This window comes from Dufourea novaeangliae, unplaced genomic scaffold (genome assembly GCF_001272555.1).
Source record: "Dufourea novaeangliae isolate 0120121106 unplaced genomic scaffold, ASM127255v1 scaffold8, whole genome shotgun sequence".
Taxonomy (NCBI): Eukaryota; Metazoa; Arthropoda; class Insecta; order Hymenoptera; family Halictidae; genus Dufourea; species Dufourea novaeangliae.
This window is the reverse complement of record NW_015373923.1, coordinates 3971573-3984051: the sequence shown is the minus strand read 5'-3', so window position 1 is coordinate 3984051 and position 12479 is coordinate 3971573. Positions and strand designations below refer to the sequence as shown.

The 12479-nt window shown below is 45.1% G+C and overlaps 1 protein-coding gene across 1 annotated transcript in view; it reads left to right on the top strand.

Annotated features, from left to right (window-relative positions):
- Positions 1-9463: 9463 nt before the first annotated feature.
- The window catches only part of LOC107194892 (hemicentin-1-like), a 98666-nt gene continuing 95650 nt past the window's right edge, over positions 9464-12479 (top strand). The window contains exon 1 of the mRNA XM_015584605.1: positions 9464-9581. Within this exon, the coding sequence (XP_015440091.1) occupies positions 9464-9581 (118 nt within the window). The remainder of the gene's footprint in view (positions 9582-12479) is intronic.

Genomic DNA, 12479 nt, shown 5'->3' with positions numbered 1-12479 from the left:
TCGCGTTTTTTGTTCCAGGAGTATCCCTCGAACATAGTCGAGCCATCGGTTTTTCTTGCTTTACCTTATGTTCGACACTCATCCTTTTACCCCGGGGTATGCTGCTAAGAAATGTGGGAAAATTAAAATACCGGTTGTTTCTTAAGAAGCTTAAGCGATTACAGCCGGTCTCGTTTTCAGCGAACAACATTTTTTGCGTCTGCTACTGGCGAAGAGAATGGCGACCAAGAGGTGAACGCTCCCACGCGGTTATACCGACTCGCTCGGATAAACAATGAAAAGCAGATACTCGACGAATATCGCGCCGAGAATATAGGTAAATTTGTTATATTCCCGATTCGTACCGCTCAGCGGTTCAAGTACTCGGATAGGATGCACATGTAAATACAGTGACGAACCGAATCGCGATCGATCGAAGGTAAATTCGCCGTCCACGTGGTATACGTGTCGCAAAGGGGTGCAAAATCACGGTATTATGATAATGCATCAGCCATTCGTTTGCGGAGTACGCGCCTTTCGATCCATCTGTCGCCACCGAACACGGGCCATCGGCGTGTCCGCCAATAATTGCTCGCAATAATTCGGACAGAAAACGGCGATTCCTTCTATCGAACTGCCTCGCCGGGATTCGTGCTCGTCCGTTTTCATGATTCCCCCGTCCCCACCTTTGAATTCTTCTTCCTTTCTTGAAACGCTCCAATAAAAACTGAACAAACGCGGCGCACAATTCGGAACTTTTACAAAGTTCCGTCTTAAAATTGCACTCGACGATCTAACGGACGTCTTCGAGAGCGAGTTACATAGTTTATCGACCTGCGGAATCGAGCGCGTGAATGGCCCTTCTATACGAGAAAATCATCGGAGGCGGTCGAATGGCGGGTTTATGATAATTGATCGGCCATTCGTTTTCTCGTTACAGCTGCGTTCACATTCCACCCAAGTCATATGTACGGGTTACGGTTGGCCACCGTTCTAATAAACGAGAGAATCACGAAGACGTCCGACTTCTCCATTCTTCTTCGGGAATACAAATAACGATACGAACGCGGAACCAATTTTCTGGGCCGAACGAGCTATCGAAAAGTTGGAATCTTCGTCTCTAGTCATATAGATTGGGGGGGGGGGGGGGGGGGGGGGAGTCGATGGTATACGTATACATATGTAAGTATGAACCTACTTGGTCCGTCGATCGAACACAGTTCAATGTTTCGCGTAGCGGTGATAGTAAAAGTCGCACGGGAGTTTCTTCGAGTCGATAAAAATCGTACAGTTCAGTTCGAGTCAGCGGAATTGACGAACGCGACGGAAGTAGCGAGCACCATCGCCAACTTCCATCGAAACGAACAGTTTCCCCGCGTTCGCTGGATTTCGAGAAATTCCGCGGACGCGATAATCGTGGATATTTTGCTTCCGGCTTCGAAACTCTTGTTACGTATCTCACCGTCTATCGCGGCTAGATATTTTCGAGCGTAGAGGAAGTGACGCGTTCTCTTGGAAACTAAGGGTCGGAGAATGACTGTCGTATTATAATACGCTGCTTAAAAATTCTCTCGGACAACTTTAACAACGACGAGAGCTATCGGCGAGAATCAAAAGCGTTCTCGTCCTGCCCCGTAACACTGGAATAGATGCGAGGATTCGAAGAAACCGAACCATCGAGGAATGGACGAACGGGTAGAATAATTGCATCCGGAACACGTATCTTGACGAACGAGTCGAATTCCATGATCCTCTTCGATTCGGACCTTCCTCTCGGGTAGTGCACTCTGTTGACAATGAAATGTAATAGCCATCAACAAACTGTCAACGGGAACCAAAGCCACTGGCACCGTTGAGGAAGTATTCGATGCATTCTGGAGAGCTTCCGGCATTAGTCCCTCTTCTTTTCTACCGTTCTACCTTTCTCGTAAATCCACTCCTTTTTTCACAACCTTGAGTCGCCGCCTCTCTTTTTCTTCTATTCCCTTCCGAACCGAAAAGTGGACTACCGTATCGAGCGTTTCCGACCCGCTGGCTTTACTCGCTTCCGGATTCCAATCGGTCTCCGCCGTGCCCCGCCGCGCAGCGCCGTACGAAAGAGACTTTGAAAACGTTTACGGACTCGGGTAAATTTAGAGGGCCTTGTCACTTGTCCAGGTAGTTTACGCCTTTGGTATATTTCGCACCAGCCATTAACATGGACCACGATCGAGTTTGTCGAGACAAAACGACCTCGTGATGTTTTTATTAGCATTTCTCTTTTCGACGCGTTCCCAGAAAACCTCGTCGCGCTGAAACGATGTCGAATGGAAAATGTTTCGAGTTTTTCTAACAGTCATAACATAACTATTCCCAACTTGTCTATTCTTCATTGTCGAACAGTTACTCGTAGTATGCAACAGCGATAGCCCAACATAGACGGGCTACCTTATTGGTGAGACAGCCGATACAGTCGCAGCATATGAATCTGTCTTAGGCGTGTTCCCTAAGGTGATACAATATTCCCCGCGTAAATTTACATGCGCATATGCTGCAATGCATAATTACTTGCTAGTAGCTATAGGATAACAGAAGCAGCTGGTGTTCCATAATCTTAGCTTCTTGATCAGTAAACCGTGAAGACGCGCGCTACCGATCAGGCTAATACTAGTTATTCGATCGTGGAACGATTATTGAACTCAATTACGATGCGATTCAATTAATCGTCGTTTTTTTTAGATTCGAAACACTGTCGGTAAAAGTTTATACGCGTGGATCTCTGTCCTGGTATAAATTTCTTACGAATTCTTTTCTATGGAATATTGCCCCGTTAATGCTTCGAGTCGAGCAAATGCTCTCTGATTAATCGTAAATATTGAAACCAGTTGTAAATGAACGTTTTATGTTCATTGATAAGCGTCGCAGCTCCGCAAACGACGTTGCAGATCAAGTTCATTACTAACTTCTATACAAAGTTTCAGATACGCTTCATTGCACCTCACCACTACACTTTACTCGAGTTTAACTCGAGAGAGGCTTCACCCACGGTTGACGTACTCACATCACTCGACGGTGCAGCCTTTATTGTACCGTTAACGTACGGAAAATTACATTGAGGCATATATAAGAATTACTCATCACGTTGGTCGACATCGATCGATTCTAGTCATTATTGGCTATTCGATCCGGGTGGTTCACTACTCCTATTCCAAACCGAAATTCACGAGTTTCAGATTTCTGCATCCTTCTTGCTATTCTGTGTATGTATACGTACATATGTAATGGTCCATAATGCAAACACAGCGAGTACACGGGTAAAAATTGAACCCGCTGTTTCACGATTTCTCTAGCACCATTGTAACAATTTCTGGCACGCTAAACACACCGATCGTTGGTTAATGATAACACACGCGCATTTATTACAGAACCGCTATAGTAGCTGAATAACGCTGGAAATGTATATCTGTTTAAACGTAGCGAGTTGAATGCTCCTACTTCATTCGTTCCAAAGCCACGAACATTTTCAAAGCTCGGTACCCCGTAATTTTGCAACAATACGAGCTTCGAAAAATGTTCCTGTCAGAAAGTCTCATTTCAATGAGGAATTAAACGTTCGCATTGTATATATTATCGTTCGTACTCCCACACCATTCTGATATACGCGATCTCATTACTCGATGGAGCTCGACAGAAACATTTTCCACTCAATTTATTCCGGTCTACTCGACGTAAATAACCAAAATTCGATTGTAATATTATCCGGCGGAATTCGGATTCATCGAAGAATCGTATCGAGAGATTATTATTTACTCTATTAATGTAGTTTTCATTTCGATTGTGTGTAAATACACAGAATATAGAGAATACTTTACTATAAACGAGATAGTTGAACAATAAACATGTAGGCGGTAACAATCACAGATATATTTCCATAGATTTCCCTTGTTATACAGAATTGTTTAATAAGAGAGAAGGGCGTAAGGTGTCTCCGGCGATCGTCGTCTTGAGAACTGCATAGCTCCGCGTAATTAATCGTGTAGTAAGCGCATCCCAAGATCGGTCCGATGGGAGGTCAGGTTAAGCCCCTCCCATTCCTGATTCGCGGCTCGATTAATTTCGATCAACGCGATGCAATCAATATCAGTTAATTGCCAAGGGAAAAAGCCGTGCTATCGAGTCGCGGTCTCATTAATCTCGTCGCTCGCAGAACTGGGGATCGGAGGAGAACAGCGTGGCGTTGATCGCGCGGTTTTTGGACTTACAAGAGAAAGGAAGTGTCCCCCTCCGATTTTGATGAAACTTCGTATGTCTGTTAAGCAGTCAAAAATAAGGGATACGTATTTTTTTTCATCAGCTGAGACGTGACTTTAAGGGACGAAACCACCCCTCGTAGTTTCGATCGGAAATTTTGTTATTATAAACAAATTATATTTTGGATAATTTCTTAGCACCATATTATTCTACAAAGAAAAACGCAAACCTCGTCCAGTAGACATTTTCATGTATCTCCTCTGGTATTTGAGACAGTACATTCGGATCGAAACTTCGAGGGGAGGTTTCACCCCTTAAAGTCGCGTCTCAGCCGATAAAAAAAAATACGTATCCCTTATTTTGACTGCTTCACAGACATACGAAGTTCCATGAAAATCGGAGGGGGACAGTTCCGTGCTTTCCCTTGTTAGTCGGCCGGAAGGAATTGCGAACGGTGAAGCGCGTTTTCGTAGCCTGGCCATTCGTACATTCCTACATATTACTCTCGACCTGTCGGTCCGGTCGCGGCGTTTCCCTCTGTCCTGCCACGGAACTCCTCCTCCCCCTCCGTCACGCTGCTCTCCTCTTTATTTCCGGAACGATGGTTGCGAGCTCGCACGAAGATTATCGAGCTTGCACGAAGCAGCAGTACCAGCAGCAGGCAGACAGGGATGCCGTAAAGTGGGGTGGCACGGGGGTGGAGGTCCGTACCGGGGGTACGCCGCGGCACGGCGGAGAGATTCGCCAAGCGGCGCGGGGAAAGGGCAGCGGTGGGGTGAGTTTGGGGCGCAGGTTGGAGCGAGGATGGTATCCGTGCGCGAAAGTTCATCGGCAGCATCCAGTGACATCGCGGAGCTCGACGCGCGCGCTTCGTTCTTTTCGAGGGAGGTTTCGACGGATCTCCCCTCCCGATCCAATCATCTCGGTGTTTCGCGATCGAGTGACGCGAGTCGGTCGCGTACACGATTCCTTATACGAACGATACGCGATGGTGAACGGGTATTCGATTGTTCGCGCCTCGAGCTCGAACTAGTTCGCTACGTGGCGCGCGTAAACGACGATCGGCCGCGGGTATCGGTGATCGTTTCTTTGTGTTTACGACTGAAATCGGTGGGAACCTCTTGCGTCGATCGGATACACAGTGTTCCTTCGAGTGGTTCCTCGAGGGAACAACGTCGTCGAAGCAAAGAAGACGGAAATAAATTACGGGACAAGATTAACGAAACGTCAATCGATGGAAGTAGTGCGTGAGGACGCGAACGGAACTCGAGAACAGTGCGAAACGGAGATGTTCATTCGGGATAGAGTCGCGTGAACTGCGCGAGGTAAACGTTTCTCCGACGACCGATGACAGGACATAGCACCACGTGTTCACGACATAATTCACCCTGGACCTGAGCTCATCTCGAGAGTAGTGCTTCGCGAGCAATGGTGTAGAGAGTGTGAACAGTCGTGCATCGCTCGGAGTGGTGTGTCGTGCGACAGTTGATAACTGAACTCTGCGGACTCCCACGAAGCAGGTAATGTGAACGCAATTTTCAATGAATTTCGCGTTTTCGGGAAACTCGATAACGATCCAAGGTGGATATCAAGATATCCTACCGGTGATACTATATAAACTCGATTTCGGATATATCTAAAGCCCGAACGGGAAGAAGGGATAAGAATCATTTCCTCGATCCCTCTTCATTCATTGATACGTACATCGTGTCTATAATTGTTTATAAAGGATTCGCCATCTTCCTTACGATATTCAACCGTGTTTGTTCCATTAAAACCTGAGTAAGCGACTGCGATTTTTTATCTTGGAAAATAATGGCCCTTTTTACCACCTCTTTTCACCGTACAGTCGCTGCGAGCAAGCTTACCGTGTAAATGCTCTTTTTTCTCCATCGTGGCAGAGAAATATTAAGGGTTTTTACATTCACGGGGAATAAAGGACGCGCGAACATTTCGGTCAACCGTACAATTTGCCTTCCTGAGCCACGAAGAAAGTTGAAAGAGCCACGTTACCGTCGCGTACTGATTAAAACCTGTTCCCACTCCCGTCACACAGGGTGGCGCATCTCCAATGTCTGGTATCTCGTTGAAAAATATATATATATATTTTTTTTTTTTTCGAATATCGAAATTTTGATGGATGTCGGCATTTATCAATACATACGAGGTTGAATCTTCGTCAGCGGACATGACATATAAAGGATATCGCGAATTACGGTTCCGCGATTTTATTTTCATTTTTATCCGCGTCGACACGGTGTACGAGGTGTACAAACGCGTGTGGAGATGCGTTCCACCCAGGTCGATGAAAAATATGGTACCCGTGTACGTTTCAATCGATGATGCGCGAAGTCATCGTGCAATCATCGTTTCGCTTGTTCGTCGCTGTCGTTGCGTTCTATCGATGTCCATACGATATATTTATGCATGTAGGTATCGTGTACGCATTGAAGTGTTTCTGTACAGCAGGAGATTTTAGTGCGCGATGTCGTTTTTCCGGGAAAAACATAATACAATCTCGTAATGATATCATTACGTGTACTATAAATTTGCAATACATTTCGTTTCGACTCCGATTCTCTTTGCTGGTATAACTCGCTGGCTGTCCCGACGAGGTAATTGTTCGTATCGATCGATAACAAGTTCTACATATACATATTGTACCTACTCTGTTGGAAGATTTTAAACGGGAATCGGCCCGAACTGCTGAACGAGGTGCAGGTAATTACATATTCGAAACAAGAATAACATGGATAGGTATGTACACAGGTATTCTTTATCGCACGCTTCAAATACATAAATGATGTACCAATTAAGTTCTGACTCCCTGCATACTCCATCGACTTCTACGTTCGAAACAGCTACTGGTCGAATGGCCCTTACATCAATTGACTCGCGTACAATTAACTCTAACTTTAATATAGGTACCCATTAACTCTCCTCTGATCGAAGATAATCGATAATTCCTGACACGTGCCAATACTAACTTTACCGTGTTTGTCGTTAAACCTCGAAATGTTGGCTTCTGATCGTTTCCCGTGCAGTTTCTCAAAAAACATTTCATGTAGATAAACTAACAAACCCTGCAAGCCGATTTCTAGACGTACCTTTTTGACAAAGGCGTTCGATACTCTACGAACAATCGTCTCGGATACTCATTGAATGTCGGTGGACCTTTAGAAATCCAAGGGCTCGAAGACACCGCGACTACCTCGCGTTCTAGGATCGCTAATGGCCGTTTAACAGCTCCGTGAAAAGGCGAAGTGACTGGAACTTCTCGATATCCCGTTCATCGAACCACCCACGAGCGTCGACGGACATTTTCTTAACTCGCTCGAACCTCTTATATTCTGCCGGCCCGTTCCACATTCACGATATTAACTGAAAAGTTCTCTCGAGCTCTTCCATTCCCGTTTCAAACGGAAAACGACGACAAATTATGCGCTAATCACAAGACGCGATTCACTTTTCCGGGACTCGGTGCTGTTCTCGCGAAACTTGTTTCGTCGACTCGAATACGAAAGTAAAGTGAACTCGGCAACGTCCCTTCGTGTTTCGTAGAACCATGCATTTCCCACGAACGGTTATCCAGTCACGTTTACCAGCGTAAGATACTTCGGCTCGGCTCGGAAGTAGAATGAAATAATTTTGTGGGTCGGATGCGGAACACATCGAAAAGACAACTCTCTTTTCCGTTCACCAATACCGCCGGTAAGTTTCCTCGACGGAAGGGACGAACGCGCCCGGACGAAAAAGAATTTACAAAACGCCGTAGAGGGTAAACAACGAACGTTTCCCGTAATTTCGGTGAAACGATCGCCCAGCTCTTACGATAATTTCGACACGGCGACTTGAAACTCTGATAGATAGCATTCTACTCTTTTACCATCTCCGTTCGTTTCTTCGAAAGCGTTCTCCACCGGATAACGTATCACGAATCGTAAAGCCGAGTGTGTTTCGCGAATCGTTGAATGGTTTACGATCCTCGTATTTGCTCTCGAATGTGTTTACGTACCTTTAAATCTCGATCGTGTGGCTGCGCGTCCTTCAAAGCATCCGCGGCGCGTGCTCCGATATTACTCTCTGCTCTGCTTGGTCCTTTTTATACGATCACTCGCCTGGCAACCTATCACGGTAAAAGCGATCTTTATAGGTAAGATGTGTGTACATATGTACGTCGTCGACGTAGATACGTGTATAATATTTTTCTTGTGTAACGTAAGTCCCAATGCAACCGTTTTCGAATGCAACCGTCAGTAAGTATATACATATATATATATATAAAGTATATGAAAAAACCGAATTTAATTCGTTTAAAAAAAAAAATAATGGTCAATCGATAGCAAGTTACCATTACCACGATAAGTGGTTAGTCGTCAAAATTTTCCTTCTCGCTCGTCACGCTTGTTTCCGGCCATTGAAAAACAGAAAGTGACTGAGTCAGATTGGATAAGAGGGAGCGCAGAGCAGTGGACGAAAGAAAATCTTCGATTAAATCTTAGAGTCTTAGAGCGTGAAAGGTGAACAGCAGTCGTGGACTAAACGGACCGTATGAAATTCAATTTGACATTTTCTTTTTTCTTTTACCTTGTCCCGAAGCGATTTGTAGCAATTTCATTTTCACGAAAGCGTCTCTGACCACGTTGATATTATTTCTCGAAGAGTTTTGCCTTTAGGGGTGCGTACCGCGAGGTTTCCTAAAAAGCCCTCCACGTATAGGCATCGATTTTTTGTTGCGACGTCATGTACTTAACATATTTTGCTATACGAAATCTAACAAGGTAGCGCAGGATAGAGTTCAGTATTCGCCCGATCGTCAACGGCGTCAGAAGTAGGATCTATTTCTTTATTTAGATAGATAATATTCATTACCTATCGATTGACGCGTATCCACCAGTTATTGACAATCTCTGAGATTTTGGCGATCCTTTTCAATGCCTTTCAACAGAACATGTTCCAATCGAATATAATATATATATATATATAATAATATACTTAAATAAATTTATTGACCCAATAAAAAATACGATTCGTTTCCCCTTGGACGTTCTCGAAGCATAGAGCCACGATATTTTTAACGCCGCAAAATTTTACTAAACCCAAGATTAAGGATACACACAACTTGTTAATCACCATTGCTCGTTCTGTTAACAGAGAAGACCGGCTTGAAACTCGCGACCCTTGTTCCGAGTAACAAGACGTAAACGTCGTTAGGATGGTTTCAGGGTGAAATTACCAAGAGACGTTCGTCAGTATGCTGTGGATATTGATCGCAGTGACGTTGATCGAGGTATCGACCTTTACCACCGCACAGTCGAAAAAAGCAACTACGACTCAAGAAGATGCGAACAACACCGAACCCGAGCATCCGAGTGAGTAACCTTCTTGTTTAAAACAGAGACTTCTATGGAAAAATACCGATATTATACCGACATTTTTGGTTGTACCTTCGCCCTATACACCCCTATATAAGCCTTACTCTTATAAAAATCGAAAAAATACCAGTATTCGTTTCTTTTTTCCGTAATATATCGGTTTTGGTATATCGTTGATGGCATAATATCGGTATCAAAATCATACCGGTTTAAGTCCCTGGTTTAAAATAGCCGATGATTCTTTTGCTACATGAAAATAATCTATACCTACCAGTGTCTTCTTTCGATCGAAACAAAAAAAAAGAATACAGGCGCGTGCACGCGACGATTCTGTAAAGGAACATTTTCAATTTATCGAGCGGAACGCGCGAAATGATGCAAGCTATTTCCAAATACACCGTCCGTCACGTCCCCCTGTATGTGGAAAAACAATTTGTTAAAATGGTGCATGAACGTGCCTCGGCGGTAGAATGTTCTCTTTTACTGATCGTGTTTTGCAAACGAAGCGGGGATCAGGTTGTTGGAAAATAGAGGAACTACCCGCGCAAATTCCTGCGCGGAACTTGTTCTCTAATTTATTTACACGTGCCCGTGCACGTAGCGCGAGTATCAGAATTAATGCGAAATGGATATGTGCACGGAGATTAGACCCGTGGAAGCTCGTCCAAGAACTTTTTTCGATGCGGGTAGTACAGCACCGCCCGCGGAAAATTAGTGACGGGCTGGCTGACAAGCGAGGAATTTTCCGAAAGTTCGAATCGAACCACTCGGAAGCATTTACGCGCGGAAAACAATTGTTTCGGTCGTTGGGCAACGAATTATATACTGTACCTATAATAGGTACAGTATCTAAGAAAACTGCTCGTTGTCGTGGTATTTCTGGGGGCACAGAGAAAAATGTTCGAGGATGCGGAAGGGAACGGCGAAAGTTGTCGATACGGACCGCGAAAGAAACGGAAACTTTCCGTGCACGTGTTCGTTTTCGGGGGTTAGATTCGAAATGCCTGCTCCGGTTACCTGAAATTGTCCAGTGTACGCGGTTGATTCGAGGTCGAGAACAAGAAGGAACGAAGGTGGGCTGGCGCGGGCTCGTCGTCGAACGAAGAGGAAGTACGTGGTAAGACCGTCGATGAATTGCGAGAGTTTGCGATCGAGATTTACCGGATTAGTCCGGGTATGTACACAGAGTGTGCACTTTATAAATCCCGGATGAAACCAAACTAATTAGGTATGTATAGTCGGAGCGTTGCCGTCGCCCCGGGACATATAATTAATGCGGTGCACCGAGTAAATGAGAAATTAATTACGATATGGAAATCAGAAGGATCCCTCGGTCTGGTTGCCTGGGGGACTCGAGTCCTGCCGGGATTATAGGTACCTACGTTTCTTTGACGCAGACGCACGTGCAAAACGTGAGCTGCAACGAGGTCCGTGCACGTGTTACGGTTACGGAGCCGGTACACACGCGTTGGACAAAACTGAAATTCCGCTCCTTTCTGTCGGGATCGGGCGAAATCCGCTGTAGGATCCACCGAGAAGAGAAGACACAGAGAGATACGGAGATGGGTTGGCAGCCTCCTTTGTGCGCAACGTCCGAACGCGACGCTTCTTTTTCCCGCGACGAGACCGTTCTCGAGAAATGTTCAAGAAGCCACTTGGAAACAACTCGAGCTTTCTCGCGAGTCAATCCCGATCCTTCGTATTACCGGTTGAAAAGAGGATTCGAGCGGAATCGGTTTAACTGAACGGTTAAGTATCGAGTTAAGTGTACTGGGGTAACCCTGTTGTTGAACCGAGGCCAACGAAACTATCCAGTTCGGTGTACGTGTTCCTCGAGGCAGCCACCGTGAACTTCTTGGTTAGCTCTAATCTAGTCGAAGACCGAAAGCCACTGACATGTAGAACTTTCCTGGAGTAGTTTTTGGAATTTGGCTACCGAACTTACTGCCTTTTCGGAAGAAGCAAACCATCCACTTCGACAGTTAGCAACCACTGCATTAAATAGTCGGGTTAATAAAGGGTAAAGAACGAGAGGCGTAGTTGAAATATCGACCTGCTCTTCGAGAAGGATAATAGAAGATTCTTCCGACCACGAGGTCGAACGTTCTTCCTACTTTGTCAGAAGTTGACGAAGTTACCGGGTAATCGTGATCTTGTTTACCGTCGGACGTTAATTGGGATCTTGGTTTTAAATAATCAAATTCCAGGTAATTATGTGGATATAGGTAAAATTTTACTAGATATTAACGGAGAAAATACACCAAGTGTCTATACGTTGAGAAATTTTGTTCGGAAAATCGTTTAAAATTCTTCGCTCGGTTTCTTGTAGGGCAGTTTGTAGACCGAATTCTACTTAACGAGAAGCACCGAACACGAGAAACGACTCTGAACGGTGTAATTCAGTTGTTCGGGACAGGATAGGAAATCGAAACGTTCCACGTAGCTCGGGAACCAGCGTACTTCGATTTTTGAAATTTAAATCGTTGTTCTCGTAACCGAGATAGCATCCCACCGCTAACGAGCCTGTGAGTTTACTAAAGTATTTTCTTTAGCGGTTTCGGCAAAGAAATCCAACCTCTACCCGGACGAACTCTTTAGAAAAATCGACCGTGCCTGGCGGAGTACAATCTGCTTTTCATCGTTATCGAGTTCCAGACTTCGCAAACACGCGGAGGCAACGCGTAAATTCGAGGCACGAGCGCAACCGTTCCCTTAAAACTCGATCCGTACAGCCTCGACGAAAGAAATTTTCCGTGCGATCCACCGCGTGGAAACAACTGTGTTCCGTCGGACGAAGATGTTCGTTTAATTTGCCAAAATTATCGCGCCCCGTCTGGCCCTCCGAAATGTTTCTAACAAATTTCGTTAAACGGGAGAAACGACGACGGTGTGAAA